The 19,505-nt window shown below is 40.7% G+C and overlaps 1 protein-coding gene across 1 annotated transcript; it reads left to right on the forward strand.

Moving 5' to 3' along the window:
* The first annotated feature begins 1,006 nt into the window (after positions 1–1,006).
* On the forward strand, positions 1,007–18,928 carry ssuh2.1 (ssu-2 homolog, tandem duplicate 1). The gene is made up of 24 exons (XM_023811324.2): positions 1,007–1,313; positions 2,040–2,185; positions 2,295–2,361; positions 3,512–3,641; positions 4,145–4,205; positions 4,968–5,089; positions 5,812–5,874; positions 5,961–6,046; positions 6,159–6,251; positions 6,954–7,059; positions 7,424–7,531; positions 8,450–8,590; positions 11,099–11,147; positions 13,962–14,060; positions 14,483–14,567; positions 14,913–15,042; positions 15,571–15,631; positions 15,801–15,925; positions 16,648–16,710; positions 17,389–17,468; positions 17,588–17,680; positions 17,973–18,078; positions 18,156–18,263; positions 18,635–18,928. Exons 1-24 carry the CDS (start codon positions 1,291–1,293, stop codon positions 18,767–18,769), a joined length of 2,280 nt encoding a protein of 759 aa, XP_023667092.2. The 5' UTR covers positions 1,007–1,290; the 3' UTR covers positions 18,770–18,928.
* Positions 18,929–19,505: the final 577 nt, after the last annotated feature.

Consider the following 19,505-nt stretch of genomic DNA (forward strand, 5'->3'; position numbering starts at 1 on the left):
TTACTCACAAACACTAGAGACTTGGGGCAACAAGGAACAGATGAGGGTAATAAACAATCACTGTGGACTTAAGAATGAAACACTAGGAAGAACAGGACATAACTACAAAATTAAATGCAACAGGCATAAAAACAAGAATCAATATGGAAATAACATAAATGCAAGATAACCAAGAAGGGCAAAAACCTAAAAAATGCCCAACAAAGTTGAGGCTGGTCAGCCCTAAATCCACAATGGTAGGGAAGCATGGTTCTCATCTGTATGCTTAGCCCATTCAGCCACACAGTAGCCTAGGGAGCAAGGGAACACACTAGGAACAAAACAGAAAGCTAAACCTAATGAAACACAGGGGACGGACAGGATGGCCAGTGACACCTGCTGGTGAAACAGGGAGACAATGAACAGGAACAGGACAAGGCGGAACCATTCCTGACATGATAATTGTAAAGACATTTTTATAAATGTGACATTTGAGGATTATGAATATATTCTTATATGCAGATATTCGGCAATAAACATGATTCTGTCATCCATCATTTTTCAATAACCGCTTAGCCAGTAAAGAGTAATTTTCATAGTCCTATTTATATTATAATGAAAAATAATGCAAACAAAAATATATATTTAACTACCACAACCCTGTACTGGACTAACAGTTACAGAAGATGACCAATCAACCATATATATATATATATATATATATATATATATAGATGGATGGATGGATGGACAAAAATCATTATAGATAAATCTCTTCTGTTGTTTATGAAGAGCCACACACTCTCATCGGAATCGCACAGTATCTGTGGGGATCTGCTCTAGTGATCATTACATTGAGAAATGTATAGCAGTTATTAATCAAACAATGTGTCCCATATGAAGCAGGGGTTTATTGGTCATGTTCTGGGTATGTGTTCTTACCACAAGGCCACAATTAATTATCCATAGCAGCTTTGGGGCTGTCGGATGGCTGGCAACTATTTCATCACTGGGCACACACACACACACACACTATATTAACGGCTGTTAAGAGAAGCCAGTGAGCTGCAGGAGAAAACTCGCATAACATGGGGGTTTCAATCAACATCTCACAAGGGTGATTCGAACCAGCAAGCGTATGTATGGAGGACCAGTACCTCTCTGCTATCCCTGCAGAGCACTTTCATACTGATTTGTAATCTCCGCCTCAGTGACATCATTTCTTTGTCGGAGGAAAAGTTTCGTTTTCCGAGGAAACCTCACTAAAGTGACTGACGCAGTAGGATTTTGACGTGTTTTCTCGCCGTCGGGATGGACAAGCTCCATTTGCTAAGGTGATTCCACAAATGTTATTCGTACGTTTAAAATCGTGAAAATTTATTTTTTAAACAACTTTAGGCCTACTTCCCGTACGGCGACTGGTTTCACTTTCTCGGTTGATATCCTGTCTTGACAGAAATGCTGTGCAAGAGTGCGTACAAATCTTTACAAATCGCGATGCAACATGGCGTTGTTATTGTGGATAGTTTTGTTACAAGTAATCTTTAATGGTTTATTAATTTTTTTATTTATTACAAATTCTTTATTTTAAGCAGACCCGGCCACATGATTGGTTGCTTTCGATTTTACGAAATACAAACCTATGGACAGCGATTAATAACTAAACGTTTTCTCAATGTTGATTCTGTGTATATATTTGTATTTTGTGCAAATCTTTTCATTTAGCAACTCGTGCGGGAAAAAGTGCGTGTCTCGAGTGTCACGTGCCCTTACTAAATCGATTTTGCGAAATATAAATGCTGTAGTTACAAGCAGCGCACTTAAAAGATTACCAATTAATTATACAACTTAATTTAATCAACCATTTCGTTACCTTGCTGTTCGAAGTTAATAAATTTGAATTATCCTAATTGGCAGTGGACATCTGCGGTGAGGTCCCCACAGTAATCTGGCAAAATCCGGGACCCAGAACCTGATTAATTTACAATTGTTATTTGATGCGACTATATCACGATATGATATCGTGCAGCCCATACAACATATTTTTTATGTCTCCATAGTGACCAAGATGTTGCCACAGGAGATGCAATCCCAGATAATTCTTATTATAAAGCAGACACCCCAAGTCAGCCCTGGGCATCAGCGCCACCTGAGGAGATGATGGATGCTGTACCAGGATATGAGGGGATTGGAGCCAGCGGGGGTTGTGAGTTCATGGACCTTGTTAATTACTTGCACTGGTTCATCTTCAGCACCTACCTCAAGGGTGAACGCTCATTTGTACCTTAGATACTCTGCCCTTTACCTGCTCACAGGTGTGCCACCTCCCGCACAGGATTTTCCTCAGACCCCCTCTCCGGAAGGCCAGAACAGATCCTGGCAGTAAGGAGACTTTAATGTTTTTCCTCAAGACGTGTTCTGACTGTACTTTTGATTTATTTCTCCTTTAGTGTACGTTCTATCACTGCAACTAACATTTCTGTATTTATAATAATTGCCTTGGAGTTTGAAGTAGAGATGTTTTAATGACTAAAGCTTAGTTCATGCTTCACTTTTCTGCATGCGGTTTTGGGCTTGGGACGGTCATCTGCACCTCAGCATTTGGCCGCGGATGCGGCCGGTCGCTGCATGCATACAACAGTGATACTCCACCAGACCAGTAGGGGGTAGATGTAGTGAAACGGGTAAGCTTTTAAGAACAGTTTTAAAATTATTAGTCAAGGCTTGGGAGGTATTCCAGTAATAAGACAAACCACAGGAGTTTGAAATCCTTATGACAAAATTAGGCAGGTGATCGACATCACCCCCCCACCCCCCCAACTTGGTGAATTTTAAGATTTCAAAATGCTGGAATAGTCGTGCTTTGTAAAATTGGGTGGGTATCTCCGAGACTCCAACCCTCCCCTAACTTCTACAACGACAACTATTCTTCCTCTACTCTTTCGCTGTTGACCACTGATTTGTAAAAGTGCACGCTGCCCCCTGCTGGAAACACCTACTCAATTATCTTGCACATGCAAGGTTGATGGGCTAGGACACACAAGGTTTCTGCTAGACTTAAAAATCCGGGCTACATGTACACCGACTGCAGTCATCTGCAACAACCCCTGATGGCGAAATTTACATCAAGTCCCCTCGTCTGCAATGAGAAGGAGATGTGGAAAAGGGAAGTGTGATCTGGCCCTCTATGTGACATGACACCAGTTGGATGCAAGATAAACTACTTCTGCAGGAAGTGGAATTTATTTTAATCACTGCTCGCATGGGTGGCAGTGTGTGGCTCAGTGGGTAGGACTCTGTGCCAGTGATCAGAAGGTCACCGGTTAGTATCCCAGGGCCTGTAGCCTGATGCCACTGTTGACCCCCAGCCGCAGGGGGCACTGCACACTGGCTGACCCTGTGCAGTGAACCCCCCCCCCCCCGCCCCAAGCTTGCTCTTACCTGCATGCAATATAGGCTTGATGAGAGCTAGTTGTATCTATATGTTGCCGTCAACATATCCTAGCTAACTCTTGGCTCATTTTATCTTGAGGATTCCCTCTATTGGTGAAGAAATGGCAAAGGAGGCTTTTCTGGAGTATGTGTCCAGCAAGTGCTGCTACCGTAGTAACCCCGCTAAGCAAATGTCCATAATGGACATGCATCCCCTTAATACCTATAGGGTAAGTAGTACTTTTTTTTCCAGCAAGAAGGAACTGGACGCCATGATGATGATAGTTACTGTATGATAATTAATAAGGTTCAAAGGTTTATGTAGACGAGCAGCTTTAGTACCCATGAGTGAATCACTTTAATAATGCAGCTGGTTTTGGGTGTTCAGAATTATTTAAATAAATCCAGTTAATTTATATATAACACTTTTTAGTCGACCTCAGGTGTTTGACAATAGTGTGTGGCAGCCAATTATTACATCATTGATACAGAATGGTGCATGAAACAGCGGAAAAGGGAAAGAAAGAAAGAAAGAAAGAAAGCCTGAAGACAGAAAACAGAGATAGTGAGCTTGCTTTAATGATAGGAAGGTGTAATGTATTGTAATGCCTCATGTTGCATGATGCTGATTAAATTGCCCAACTGGACTTTCAGGGAAATTAACGTCACAATGAAATGTCATGGCAGAAGGATTACCAGTACACTAACAAAGCATGTGATATCTGGCTTTCAGTACCGGCTGGTAACCTTTACCGAGACCAGATCTATGGACTGGGCCACTGAGCCATACAATGGTGAAGTATCATATTTAATATAAATTTTCATATTTTACGAAGGAGAAAAATAAGTATTAACCATATTTATTTTTTAAGAAATCTGACTCTTTTCAGTTCAATTCAATTATTTATTGTCATGTGTACGAGTACCATGTACAATGAAATGCTTGCTTGCATGTGCTCCTGCAGACAGTGAACATAGACAACAAGACGGCTAGACAACAAGACAATGAGTAAATAAATAAATAGGACCAGAATCCCAGGAATAAATAGAGACAGTGGCAGAAGTATATGTGTGGGTAGCAGTGGAGGTGACACAAGGTTACTGATTGTTCATGAGTCTGATTGCAGTTTGGTAGAAACAGTTCCTGAACCTGGAGGTGCGCGTTCGACTGGACTTTAGTCGCTTCCCAGATGGGAGGAGGGTGGAAAGTGACAGTGCAGGGTGGCTGGGGTCCCGCCTGATACAGTTCACTTCCCTCAGACAGCGTGTAGTGTGGATGTCATGGATCGCCCGCTTTGACCGCTCTTAAAAATTGTAAAGTCTTGAAAGAATTTCCCCTGCTAAAGGATTTCCCCCTGTAATCAATAAAGTACATTTTTAATCTTAACCTCTCTTACTTTATCATATTTTAGGTCAAGTGAAGTCCAGCATCAGTGTTGTTTAATTAAAATGCAGAAGCAATGTTACGTGTTATACTGGGCTCGTCAAATCCAAAGGCGATGCCATTTCAGAGAACTTTGTTAGTGCTTCATTTTCTCCATCTTCTCTCCTGTCAGGTGGGATCGTGGATGGGGGTATGGGACATGCACCAGGTCCGTGGGATATCGCTGTTTCATTTTCGGCTCTTTTTGAGGATGCATCACAAGACATCCGTGTCCCCTACACATCCACTGTAAAAGTAAGGAAGCCTCTTGATTTTTTTTGTTCATTTTCCTTTGTGTAATATTTATTCAAAATGTATGACATTTGAGGGGTGTGGGGGTTTGGGGGGGGGGGGGTTGGGGAGTGCAGCATAAATAAATTCGGCTGAAGTATTAGCGGGATTAAGTGCATGTTTGACCCAACCTCGGCATTCCCCAGACGATAAATCCCCCCCATGAAAAAATGAACGGGCTAATTCAAAATGATTTAGAAGGTTATGCTAAGAAATTTGCGAAGAAAAGAAGTGTGATTTGTGGGACTTATGAAGTCCTGTTTGCACTTTGCTGTTTTTACATCGTAAGGCAGAATGGTTTGCTTAGCGTACTATGGGTCATATTGGTTTGAGGAAGAACCAAACAATGCTGTTTATAATATTGCTGATTTCGAATAAGTAATGGACAAGCGGTTGTTTTTTTTAGGAAGTTGCTGGTTATGGCCCTGTCTGTCCAGTTTTAAAAAGGACAACATGTTGATTGTCAGTTGATTGTCACATGACTGTCTCTGAGTTGAGGTTGCAAAGTACAGGTCCGTAATGATTTGTATTGCTCGTAAAAATCAGCTGAATCCCGCACCTCGACCTGCTTCACCTGGAGTATTTTTACTTGTTTGTCTTAAAATTAGGTCATTTTGAACTTCAATAAGTTTTTGCATTAATATTGACAAAGTGTGCCAGTCATCATTGTGGTTTTGGTCGTGTAGGGCTGTGAATCCTGCTTGGCTCTGGGTAGAATAGCTTGTACGACATGTACAGCATCAGGATATGTAAGTAAAACATGCTATAGTTTTTTTTTTAATATATATTTTTTTTAATTATTAGCAGCCTGAAATCCTTGGTTATATGATTTCAGGTACAGTGCTCGTCTTGCGGTGGATTGGGAAGAGTCAACTCAGCAGCGCAGCCTTGTCCTCGGTGCTCTGGTGTTGGCCGGGTCAAGTGAGACTGTACCTCCATTACTCTTGTTCAGAAGGAATATCTTATACGTTCATTCCTTTAAAAACCCTGTGGTTTCTTTTTGTTCATTCATTCATTCATTTATTCGTTGCAGATGCACTTCTTGTTCTGGAATTGGCACACAGACATGCAACACCTGCAAAGGAAAACGACAGCTCGTCACTTACCTTAAGCTCACGGTGAAATGGTATAGACTGCTTGATAATGCCCTCTGCATGTTCTCAGCATGTATAACATGAAAAGAAATGGCATGATGGCTCATATTTTTAAATAAAAGGAAAAATAGTAATCGATTCCCATAGTGGTAGATATCACAATCTACAAAGTTATTGAGTTTTGGCGGAATTCATTAATATTTTTGCTATAAAGGTTATGTCTCCTCTCTAAACTTTGATTGCTGTGATTGGCACGGGGGGATCATTTTGCCCTTGACAACGATAATGTTTTAAAGCATATAATAAAATGCAGTATGCTGTATACTTAACCACAAAGGCAAAATTCAGTAACCAAACTGACACAAACTGAGAAAAAGGCTGGTTTGCTTTGGTTTGGTGTGGATTTTTGTAGTTATTGTAATTTTCACATTTTGTTATCTGAAAATCGCCTGAGAGTTGAACAGATATTTTGTCAGAAGGTAAAACAGAGCCTCAGAGACCCGATTTCAGTCATAATTCAGTTTTGATAAAATATGCAGTGTGTGTTCTGGCTGTGTAGGTACTCACCCTCAAGCAGCTCTATAAAAAGACAACAGTGGATTGAGTGGGTAGCATGTCTCCACTGTACTGCTGAGTGAATGTGTTTCTTTGTGGTATTCTCTGCTAATATTGTATCTGTTGTGTAAGAATGACCTGTTAACAATGCCGGTACTTTCCCTCGTGACGTTCCTCAGGAAAAACAACGTATATGAGAGTGTGGCAAACAAGCAATCTGGCTTCCCGACGGAAAAGCTCAGCCAAGTCACAGGGGACACGGTGTTCAGTGACATTCAGCCTCTGGTGAGATGAACGTCTATAGCTCCTATCTTAGCTACAAAAATCGAATAAATCCGTTAATCTGAACTCCTAGCCTGACAAAATGTTAATCTTCGAGTCAGTGTCGGCATCGGGGGTGGGGGCACCAGGGGGACCTCGCACCCCAAGATGACTGCCTGTTTCCCCCCCCCCCCCCCCCCCATTTAATCACCTAAAGATGCTAAAAACAATTAGCCTGTTAGCCAGCCGACACTGTGGAATGCCTTGTCCTCAGCAGAGCGCTACAGAAAACTGGAGCAGCACTGTTGATTAGTGGTTTTGAGTTGTTGTGATAGACGTGGTACTTCCTGTTGACCGCTGATGGCTGCTTCCGTGTTGTATCTCCAAGGTGTACCCTGTTATTGGGTTTCCGGACAACGACATCAACAGGGCTTCAAACGAAGCTGTAAGGCTACACCAGGCCCAATTTTGCTCAACTGGCCGTATCCTCCAACAGGTAACAGCCATTTGTTAATGTGGACACATTGTCAAATCACTGATGTGCTTCCCATCAGTGATGGTTGGCAAAGTACTCGCATCACCGTTGGGCCCTTAACCCCGCTGGATGGATAGCTGACCCTGCGCTCTCACCTCAACTTTCAGTTTCACTTATATATTGTCCCTGTCCAATGAAAACCTTGTATGTCCGTTCTTTGACAATTCTCCTCTGTCTACCAATGGCATTTGATGTCTAATTGACCAATCAAAAGATGATTTAAGAAGTCATCTACCCATCTCATTAGAAGAGCTTTGTCTGATGGTAAATGTACCGTATGATAGGACACTGATTATGTCCAAACGTTTAAACTAGCTGTCTATAACCTACTGAGTTCCGGGAGTGTAGTGTACAGGGAGATGCCCGTGAAACACATAAGAGAACCACGTAACTCTGCATTTCCTGACAACAAACCCCATGAGTACATTTAAAACACTTCACTGACAGCTGTGCAGTAATATGTTTTTATTTGTGGTGCTAAGGGTGTCTCCTTTCATTGCTTTAGGTTTATTATGTGAAGTATTTACCAAAAAAATGCATTCTTTCACATTCCTGAAATAATCGGTTTTTGGAGATGCGTGTTTTTCATTGGACAGCAACAATATGTATATGTGTCAAAGGAAAGTAAGGTGGGATATGCGAAAATGAAAGAATTCCTATGTACCAGAACTCATGATTGTACAAATGGTGAATAAAGTATCATCATTTTAAAAAAAAAAAAATCACTACAAACATGAGAAATCTGTCGCTGTGGTTTCTCGACTGCCATGTCTTTGGTTTAAAGTGCATTTTGTTATTTTAGTAGATATTATTTTCATAATCCTTGCATGGGTGCACATGCGTAGGACCTCCTCACATTCTTACATCTTTTGGATTTAGAAGCAGACCATTGAGCTAATCCCCATCACCCGGGTTCACTACTGCTGGAAGGAAAAGACCTACATCTACTTTGTATATGGGGTAGAGCACAGGGTCCTCACTGATGACTATCCTGGAAAATGTCTCTGCTGCTCTATTTTGTAAAGAAAAGATCTCGTGTTTTAGAAGTTGTCCTGGCTGTAAGCATTTTAAGAAAATGACTCTGTGATTTAAGTCAACCTGAACTCATGTTGAAATCTCAATGGTTTGCAGTTTTACGAGTTATATGTCTAGTAATGAGCAAAAGTATTCGGCAGTCAAAGAAATTTTTTTTTAAGGCAATTTATCTGGACAGTAAGTGTATATCTGCTCAAAAAATAACACAATTCTTCTGTTCTCCAAAACGTTACTGATGTCCATTTGGATGGTTAGATGATCACTGCTTCCGTTTCCAAACCTCTCCTCAGGGGCACCCCAGCCATTCCACATATTTGTTAAATTTCACCACCAGCTCAATTAATCAATTAACTTAATTAGATAACTCAGTGAGGTACTTATTTGCCATATGAAGTTGAGTCAAAAGTACATGGGATGAATTGATTGGTTGCTGCGAATACTGGGGAGACTTAGGAGAGGTGTTACAATGGCTAAGCTGACATACTTTAAAAGACATAATATTGTAGTTTCACACCAAAATGAAGATCATTTAAAGATAATTTTCTTTGACTGCCCAAGACTTTTGCACGGTACTGTATATTATGGTTACGCCGATATGTGTGCCAGACTGGCCATGCCCACAACGCATAAAACATTCCTAATCTTAAACGCATTTAGAGCCATAGGGTTTTTAAATTTCCTTTTTTGTTTGTTTTGTTTCTGCTTGATAATTTTGACAATCTGTTTTAAATACATTCTGTTTACATGACTGATGGAATGTAGATAATGTACAAGGACACACTCACACATGCAGTCACCCAAGATGGAGGTTTTTGGACTGCAGATGAATATCAAATTTGGAGAAAACCCACACAAATACAGCTCTGGAAAAAAGGAGACCACCGCTAAATTTCCAGTTTCACTCATTTCTAAGTCTATGGGTGTGCGTCTGTGCAAAATATAGTTGCGAGCTCCGGCCTGGCTCTTCCCTGCTTCTCATTCATGAAGGGCTTCTTCCTTACTTTTTGGGTCTTCAGTCCTGCTTCTAGGAGCTTGTTATGAACTGTCCTAGCAGTGCACTTTACACCACTTAATGTTTCCCATTCCTTTTGAAGATCACTTGATGTCATCCTCAATTCATGAGACACTGCCGATCATCTCTACCATTAGAAAGTCACTTCTGCCCTCTACCTGGCTGGTTTTTGGTTATTGCCAGAGTCTCCTGCTTCACCTTATTATTGTGTAGTGCCAGCAGAATCAGATTTAAACCAGGACTTAAAAATGTAGATTTATTTTAAATGTAGAGTGTCCTCTTATTTTTTTTCCCCCCAAAGCTGTATGTGAACTCCGAACACAAAGACAGGCTGGGAAATGAACCCACAACCCCAGAAATGTGAGGGTACTGGCCTAACTTCTGTGCCATTTCTCTGATATAGTTTTTGAAACAGATATATTTTTAAATCCAGATATAATATGCAATTTTTTATTCAGTTGTAAATCTTGATTTTTATTAGTCTTTTTAGGGAAACGTCATACATGCATACAGTAATCTCCAAGAATGGGGGAAAAAATCACAAAAGAAAAAACTTGAGTAGCTGAGCCTCACAATGTACATTCACTGCTCATTTCCTCTTTTATATTGTGGCTATACAAAGGTCCATTTATTTTGGTAAAAACTAACAAAGCAATGGGCTATTTATGGGACTCAATAGGAGTAATTATTAGGTTGGCAGAAAGGAGTGTTTTGACTTATAACTGAGACCTTGCCCCTTTGCCAACAAATTCTTTCTCTTACTGCTGTATATTAATCTTTTATTTACTTGTGTTCACTTTAACAGTCAAGTATTCACAGGATGTTTGTTTGTCAATGGTTTTTTGGATATTTATTTATTTTGAAAACCAGTTCCCATTGTATCTGACTGTTGGAAGAACATGTGTGAAATGATTGATTATAAAGAATAAAACAAATTGTGCTTTAAAGCCTGGCTCACAATCCATTAGTTGTTTTGCGTTAGACCTAATTATTGTTAATATACATGCACATGTTAGTCAAAAATTAAAACGGGTAAAGAAATTAAAATAAAATCCGGTAATACACAAGATCATTTGCTGTGTTAATTATTAAATTAACCAGCAGGCATTTAATCCTTTATTGAAAACCTGATAGGAGTGTTTTGTATCGTACTGTTTTGTTTTGTTTTTTGTACTATAGCACCTATATTAAAAGATTCTTCTTAGCAGAGTGGTCATATTTAAACATTTTGGGTCTCTTTCTGGCTCATGATGAACTTCACTTATACATTATAAATAGTCATGGATTTCCTTTAGACTGCATGCTGTCTAGTGTACGGCAGCACTGGGTCAGGCTGGAGGTCGTGTGTACGGGCGTGGCTGGATTTGACCTATTGTCTAACTTATTGACATTTCAAGGGGAGCCGAGTTAAGACAGGGAATGTTTCTGCGGGGGTTTGCGTAGATATTTACGCAAAAGCCGACTGGGTGCGGAATTAATAGCTACTATTATTTTCACATCGACCCATGGACGACCAAGCCGAAGACCTCGGTGAGTTGCATATGTTTTTGATATCGGACACTGATGCAAAGAGACGTGCATAATTTCATGCTTGTTAAAAACTTGTATTAAAGTCGAACCTGTACGCCTGCCTTATGACACGCCAGTCGATGGTTTTTTTGAAAGATAAGGAAACGCCCACAATTAATTAGTGTAACACTCAAAGTGGACGATATTATGCTTTTATTTTTAACAAGTCGGGCGGATCATGTAAATTAAAAGATGCGTGCGTCTTATTCATCTTATAGCCGAAAAGGCAAGTTAAATGTCAAAATGCTTTTAACCTTTGTTTTGGGTAGCGCAGTAATGCTCTGTGAGATTTTTCGCTTCTTATACTCATGTCATTTCGCATTTTTATCATGTTTTTATGTTTACTGGGCTCAACACCCTAAAATATCAACATTATGCAATACACACGCTGGAAGGAAACCTTTTGAATATGTTGCATTGTATTAAAGTAGCTGCTCTGTATACAATTAAACGAACTATAGTGAAAATCTTTATAATATGTCGAATATAGAAAACATTGTTTATAGCTGTTTTGTTTAAAGTCGTCTGTTCTGTTAATAGCACGGTGTAGCCTATTTTATAACACGTAGCCTACAAACGCAAAGCGAACAGAAGTTCTCTGAATTGTTTTGCATTTTGCTAGATATTATGAATATGTACATCAATTAAATCATATTCAGGTTAAAAGTTTGCTGCCTTCCCAAACTCAATTTCTTACGTAATAAAACCTAAATAATATAATTTAATAATTCCTTTCTTAATCTTTTAGCTTTTAAAATACAATATGCATGCCAGACCCACCTCCGAGTGTCTGGTATACAGTTTACTATGAATAATACTGTGATGTTTATAATAGCCCTTGGGCTTTGAATGGGGTTATTCATAAAATAAACAACACTTGCCCGCCGGACCAAATTAGGAGGAATCCTCGGTTAGTTTGCATTTGTAACATCTGTGTACTCAGTCAAATGAACAGCTAGAAGTCTATGAACCATTTACGAAACTCAAGACTGTACAGAATATAGAAAGGGGAAAAGCTTTTCATAAAAGTTGAATGCGTTGCCGGTGTTCTGTCGAAAAATACTACCTATCGAGACGTGCTATCGAGCCTTTCTGCGCATGTGCAGTTCCACCGTCTTGGGATTAGGGTTAGGTTTTAGGGGTTAGGGTTAAGGTAAGGGTTTTAGGGGTTTTGTGGGGTTAGGGTAAGAGTTAGGGTTAGGGCTATAGAATAGCACTACGGTAGCATTTCTCGACAAGGCAGCATACAACAACTCTGAGCTCTGAGGTGTAACTTGCACCAGTAGTTACTTCCTTGCGATTTCTTGAACTGCAGTTAAAGACATCAGAATGGTGCATTTCTACATAAGCATTTCAGGCTCGCCCAATGCCTCAATCAATCAATCAATCAATCAGACTTTATTTATATAGCACGTTTCCTACAAACACAATGCAACACAAAGTGCTTTGAATAATAATAATAATAGTTTCATTTAATTTATTTATTATCAACACACCCCTACTACCATCCTCATCCAAACTATGTAAAATAAAGGGACAAAAGACGTGAAAGACAAAGTATAAAGTTAAAATTTAAAAGTGAAATATAGTGAGTATGAATCATGTCTGCTTTCATTTTGTCTTGTAAAGGAAGAAAGGGGTCTTACTGCAGTTTGCTGTTTATATTGCTTGAATGAGATCACAGTTTCGGGAACTGATTAATTAAACACCATACATATTAAATTAATATAATTTACCTGTAATATATATATAGCAGGACAGGCTGCAGGCCTTTCCCAGTGGAAAATGTTGTTGCTCATAACAGTCTTCTTTGTCTCACCAGAAATAAATGGTCGTCTTCTTTGGAGATTACCGAATTCTGACCAGTTTCTTTGACACCCCACCTTAGGAGAAATAAGGAGACATTAATGTATAAATCAATCTAAGATAAATTATTCTCTCCAGTTTGAGAATAACAGGAGAAGCACAAGAAAAGCCGGAGTTCTTTTGAGATGAGACCAGGCTGAGAGGAGAGGAAGACTATTTCTCAGGAGCTAACTTAATGACGTATGAGAAAATGGTCGAAATATCATATTGATGCTAAACAGAGCTCAGTTACGTCTAGGAGAAATAGGCTGGACAAAGAAGAGATCTTATTTTGAGTTCTCCTTTCCTCTAGGCTAGAATGGTGTTCCGCTTTCACAATAGATGGAATCAACAGGGACAATTTCAGGATTATCTGCAGTATAGTGTACTTTCCTCATGAAGGAATTATTGGAAACCAAGGACTAGAAAACTTGGATAGGAGGGACTCCTTTCCTTACAAAGCAGCTTTGTATGAAGGGAAGATTATCTGCGGTCTTGCATTTTACTACACAGAATGTCCGAGGTGGAGATTCCAGGTCCAGAGAGTACAAATCCAGACCAAGAATTTGTTTCAACCAGCAAGCTGAGTACTCTGTGACTGTGACTCTTTATACTGAACTGCTTGGTTGAAACAAACCTGACTTCGTCTGGATTTGGACTCTGTGGACCTGAAATGTCCATCTCTGCCGAAAGTTTACCTGGTCATTTTACAGTATCACTCCCAGTTAGCACAACATAATGGCTCCTGTAACTTTAACCTGCAATCATGGGATTATAAATCCATGTCCTTAACTATGTATGTATTGCCCCAGAACCTTTAGGAAACAGCCTCGTGCTCTTTTTACAGTGTGTCAGGAGAAATATAAAATACACATTAACCAAAGAGTAATTCATGGACATTTTGGCTTTGTTCCTTCTCGCTTTCCGTAGGTGAGTTTGATCCAGACATGCCGGAGGAGGGGCCGACTGAACCCCCGCCTGGCTGGTTAGATAATGTCAGTGGGTATGAGGAGGTCCCAAGTGACGGAGGTGGGTATCAACAGCAAGTCCTTTGCACATGCTATATGCTGACTGTAATTTCACAGAGAGACTGAACAATTTGCTGATTTTAGCTGTTGTGGCCAAATCCAGGAACGTTAGTAGGAGTAGACCTAAGGGCAGTTCAGTCAGTTCAGTTATCACTCTCCTTTTGGTTAACTGTCATTGCGTTGTTTTGTTAGTTATTTTGTATGGTCAAAGCAATACACCACTACTAAAAAAGTAATTATTTGATCTAGTATTAGTGTGGGTTTATTTATTTTTAATCCTTAGCCCATAAGAAATTGTAGTAATCTTTGGAATATTACCACATTTACAATGTTCTTAAAAATCTGTTCTACCATGTGAATCCATTGAAACTAAAGCCTTCTTCCCGGCTCACCTGCTGACGTCATCTTCACTTTGTCCTGCAGGGTGCACCGACAAGGTGTGTCCTCCTCCTCCGGAACGTGTCCCTAAACCGGAGAACGACCGGAGCGTCGTGGTCCCTGAAGTCAGGTGATCGACCAAACGCCAAAGGACTCAACCGCTCATGTTAAGCAGCAAATGAATTGAGTGGAGTCTTTGTAAGGGATCAGACAGTCTCAAGTTACATAATCAGAAACACACAGCTGCATTCCTGTACTCCTAGGGGCCCCTCTGGTGCTCTCTGCCATGCCATTCCTAATTCCTAACACTAACTCGGCAAATCCCAAAACCTAATAAAATCTGAAGACAGTAGCTATGACGTGTTTATTAAAAAAAATATAAAAAGCCAAATGAAGTTCTGAGAAAGGCGCTGATTTTGCATCAGAACATACTGCTGGACGCCATGTGATTTGCGGACTTTTCCGCTTCTCCTAGGGTGCCGACAGTGTCAGAGGACATGGCAAGAGAAGCACTGTTACAGTTTGTGGGGAAAAAGTGGACATACAGCAGGAAGCCAGCCAGGGACCTGATCTTCAAGGACTTGAAGCCTCTCACAGTGTACCGTGTAAGTGACCCGGAACTGACTGTCAGAGTAGAACATAATCCCTGCTCTCCCTCCAGATAGAAGTATTTCTGAAGCCAGTAAAGTGACTCATATGTAGATTCCTTGTATTCCCTACACTGTTGTTTTCTGGCCTTGTTTGCTCAATGGGGTGGCATGGTGGTGCGGTGGTTTAGCCCTTTAGCCTCACGTCTCTGCAACCTGGGTTCAAGTCTCTGTCTGGGATCTATGTATGTGTGGTGTTTGCATGTTCTCCCTGTGTCGTTGTGGGGTTTCCTCAGGGTCCTTCAATCCCCCCCCCCCATACTCCAAAAACATGCTGAGATCACTTAGAGTTACTAAATTGTCCATATGTGTGGGTGTGCCTTGTGATCTGTTGGCAACCCATCCTGGGTTGTTCCATGCCTTGTGCCTCTAGGCTCCAGACCCCTCTGAAACCCTGACTAGGATAAGCAGTTACAGAAATACAGAAAATGGATGGATGATTAATCAGATGTTAAATGGAGTATTTTGTGTATCTTTTGTGTACAGTACCGCTTGGAAACTTTTACAGAATCCAGATCTGGTTCCTGGGAGTTCGAACCTTACACTGGTATGTCCTTCATTAACAAAACAATGGCCTGTTTTCCTGTGTATTGCTCATGCAAGAAGCATTTTCAAGTTGTTAGCATGACTTGTGGTGCCACAAAATGCAGCATAAACGGCAAGAAATGACTGGAGGCCCTGGAGATGAAATGGAGACCTTCCTGTGGTTCTTCCAGGCCAGTCTGTAGACGGCCCTCAGTACGGCTCCTGCCCCCCACCCTGGGATGTGATGGCGGAGATCCCGCCCCGCTTCACTGACCACACCCAGAAAGTGAGGGTGCCGCATTCGTCTTTTGTTAAGGTGGGTGCTCCTGCGAGGGCGAAGTTTGGTGTACAGCTGAAAATTTCATCAAAGATATCCAGCCGTCTTTCTTTGCTTGTTTAACAGATGGATATGAGAGGGTTGGGGGTGTGGCCATCTCAGGAAGGAGAGTCATGTGACTGGTTGTTGGCGTCAATTCACTGCACCTATGCTTTATTCATGATCAGTGATATAAACTGACATATTCTGTGCTTTCTCAACTGGCTCCTAGATTTGCAGGCCCAGATTCAGTTCCTCATTCTTGCTAGAATGGAATTCCGTGTTTTTGTTCCCCTTTGAATTGCATTGACCCTGACCCTACCCAGTCCCTACAAACCCTGAACAGGGAAATCCCAGCTCCTTATTCCTGTGTGGCACATGCCCTTGTCGCTTTCTACTAGTGTGTTTCTCACAAAGTCTTTTTTTTTTTTTATTCGATTCAGGATGACAATGAGTGAAAAGGTCCTTGTTTAGCATGTCGGGAAAGGAAAATGTTTCTCTGTGCAGAATTTGCAAGAACATTCCAGTAGCTAGTGCAATTTGGGAAGGCCTGTTGTATGAGACCCATAATGAAAAGTCAACGAGAAAATTGAAACAGCTTTTGTTTTTTGTGGTTTTTGTTCTTCTGAGGCATACTTAAAATGCGGGGGCTACCGTTCCTAGATGAACGGACATGTGTGGTTGTTCCCACTTGTGCGTCTGTGACGGTCGTGTGCCCGTAGGTGTGTCACCGGTGTCATGGGCGCGGTAAGGTGCGGTGCAGTCACTGTCATGGCAGAAGAAGTGTGAGTAACAGATCCCTAATTTTTCTTCCTTTCCTCTAGTGCTTCTCTAGCTAGTCTTGATTGGACATGCATGTTTATGCAGTATATACTGTACAGTATATTGTTACTACAGACGCTCCTCTACTTACGAATGAGACACGTTCCAAACGGCCGTTCGTAACTTGAAATGTTCGTAAGTCGTTATTCAACATCATTTTAAGGGTATACGCAAGTACAAAGAACGAGGATGCTGGGAGTACGCATGGCCAGAAGTCGTACTACCCAGAATTGGTGCGCAGAAAAAAAATTGATGTTGCGGACAGGAAACGGGGGCCCAAAGAACACAATTTGGACAGACAGTCCTCTTCGTTCATATGTCTGAAAGTTTGTAAGTTGAAAGTTCGTAAGTAGAGGAGTGTCTGTATATATAATGCATATTTCCCTCTGGGAACAATAAAGTCTGTCTGTCTAAATACATATATGCCACTTTTATATGAAACATTTATTCGTTTGAGTTCAATATTAAAGATAGGTAAAAATATATCTGCTTTTAGGTCAGAAGTCTTTAGGAATTAACTGCAGCCTTGTGAATAAAATCAAACGCACTTGACACACACGTTAACATAATGTGCTATTCTGGTGCCCTTAGAAAGATGTGACATCAGTGAAGTTCTCCATCTTTTTCCTTAAATCTTCAAGACACGGTGTGGATTTTGTTATGGTAGCGGACGATCCCGGAACAAGCCGTGCTCTTCCTGTCACGGGTCGGGAAGGAAAAGGTATGATGTCTGCAGGAAGTTGTAAACGCTGTTTTTCTTCAGGGCTAAATACATATTCGCAATCTGTGCCTGTTTCTTGCCTGTCCCCTAAATGTCCTTTCATGGTGTCTCATTTTCAGATGCAGCATATGTCATGCGAAAGGTCATCGAGAATGTCCCTCATGTCATGGACTGAAATACCTAATGCACTACATTCTTCTGACCATCACATGGTAAAGGAATGTTGTCAAAAAGTTTGATGTACTGAAACTCCCCTTGAGGTGCTCTGCTATAACAGTCTTGCATAATTATTTTTTTTAACAATTAAAGATTACCGCGAAGGCATCAGCAGGTGTGTGTGTGAATGTCTGCACAGCCCGGTGTTTTGGTCAGACATAGCTTGGCTGAGCAGTTTTCTGATGTCTAAGAAGGAACTTAAAAGGGATTCAGGCTTTTGACCACAGCAGATGTTTGAGGACTGGGGATATGAGTCACCCACACTCTTTATTCTTTTCTTTTATCCAGGAAGAACCATGTGTCAGAGTTCATCCCAGATCGCATCCCAGAATTCCCGGTGAAGAAATTCGGGAAGGTGTCAGGCGACCCATTCTTTGTGGACGAAAGCGTTTTGGTATGGGCAGGGTGTGACACATAGAACCTTAATCTGCGGTCCTGCTGGTGCGAGTTATAAGCAGGGTTCTCCCATAGGTCTACCCCATCGTGGGCTTCCCTGACCAGGACATCTGCCGTGAATCCAGGAGGGTAACTGAAGAACACCTCAATAAATTCACTTCTGTCAGCCGCATACTCCAGCAGGTGAGTCCATTTGTCTGCGTGGGGAGCTCTGCAGACTGGTGTATATTTTTGTGTCATTCTTTTTAGCAAGTTGGCATTGAGTGAGTTTTGATTCTATTAGGAGAAATGTTCAAATATGGTGGTAATTAAAGCTGTTTGCACGCGAGTATTTAATATCTCTACTAAGTCATTACTCAGCTATAGTTCATATTTTACGTTGTCACGTCATAGGCGAAAAATCGTATCTGTCATTACATTTTCTTGCCACTAGGTGTCAGGTGTCTTTCTGATTTGACTGAAGTGATTTTGCGGCTTGGGTTATTTAGGAAAATCACATTCACCTGTCGCTTCAATCAGATTTCATTTAAATAATTGTCTGCATATTTTTACAGCGTCAAAGCCTTGAACTGGTCCCCCTTACTCACGCTTTCTATGCTTACAATGGAAAGGATTACAACTACTATGTTTTCGGCATTGAAAATAAGGTTTATACCTCCAAGTATCCAACCAGCTGTTGTATTTTGTAATAATTTCACTAAATTTGTATCTGCATGCTATGACTATACTACTGTGTTTCTGATTTTTAATAAATGAACATTTATATAATGATGTATAATTTATATAATATTTTCATTTGCAAAATTAATGTGTGTAGTGCATTTCTAATAAAAGTATTGCTTTTATAATGACTATCAGTCATTTGTTTTTAGTGCAAATACTACTATGCGTACAACTATATGTTGGCCCACAAAATGACTTGGTCGTAAACCTTGTAATCTGTAGACCTACCAGGCAAAGCCATGTAGCACCTTATGCAAGAATGCAAGCCTCACTGTCAAGGCCAAGACAGACCTCATAAGTCAGTCTACCTGACACTCACACACACACACACACACACACATATAATATGGGGGGAAGACTAAGTACTGCGTCCAACGCAAATAGTGAGTAAATCTACATTAAATATGATTGCTGCCCAACTGTTCCTTATACTGCCAACTGCTCACGTAAACTACGCCCTTGGAATATTCCATGCTTCATTTTATAATGTTATATATAGGATTATTGAACACCACTGTCCGTCCGTGAAACCATCGAATTTCTATGAACGTATTTCATACGCTTTTCCAGAATGTTAATGATCCAGAAATATAAATGGCTTTAAAAAACAATCGGTCGTTCCTGAAATGTTTTCCAGACCAGCGTGTTCTAGCGGGATTTATAAAAAAAACGTATTTTCAAGTTTCTGCGTCAATGGCAGGA

This window comes from Paramormyrops kingsleyae, chromosome 8 (assembly GCF_048594095.1).
Source record: "Paramormyrops kingsleyae isolate MSU_618 chromosome 8, PKINGS_0.4, whole genome shotgun sequence".
NCBI lineage: Eukaryota > Metazoa > Chordata > Actinopteri > Osteoglossiformes > Mormyridae > Paramormyrops > Paramormyrops kingsleyae.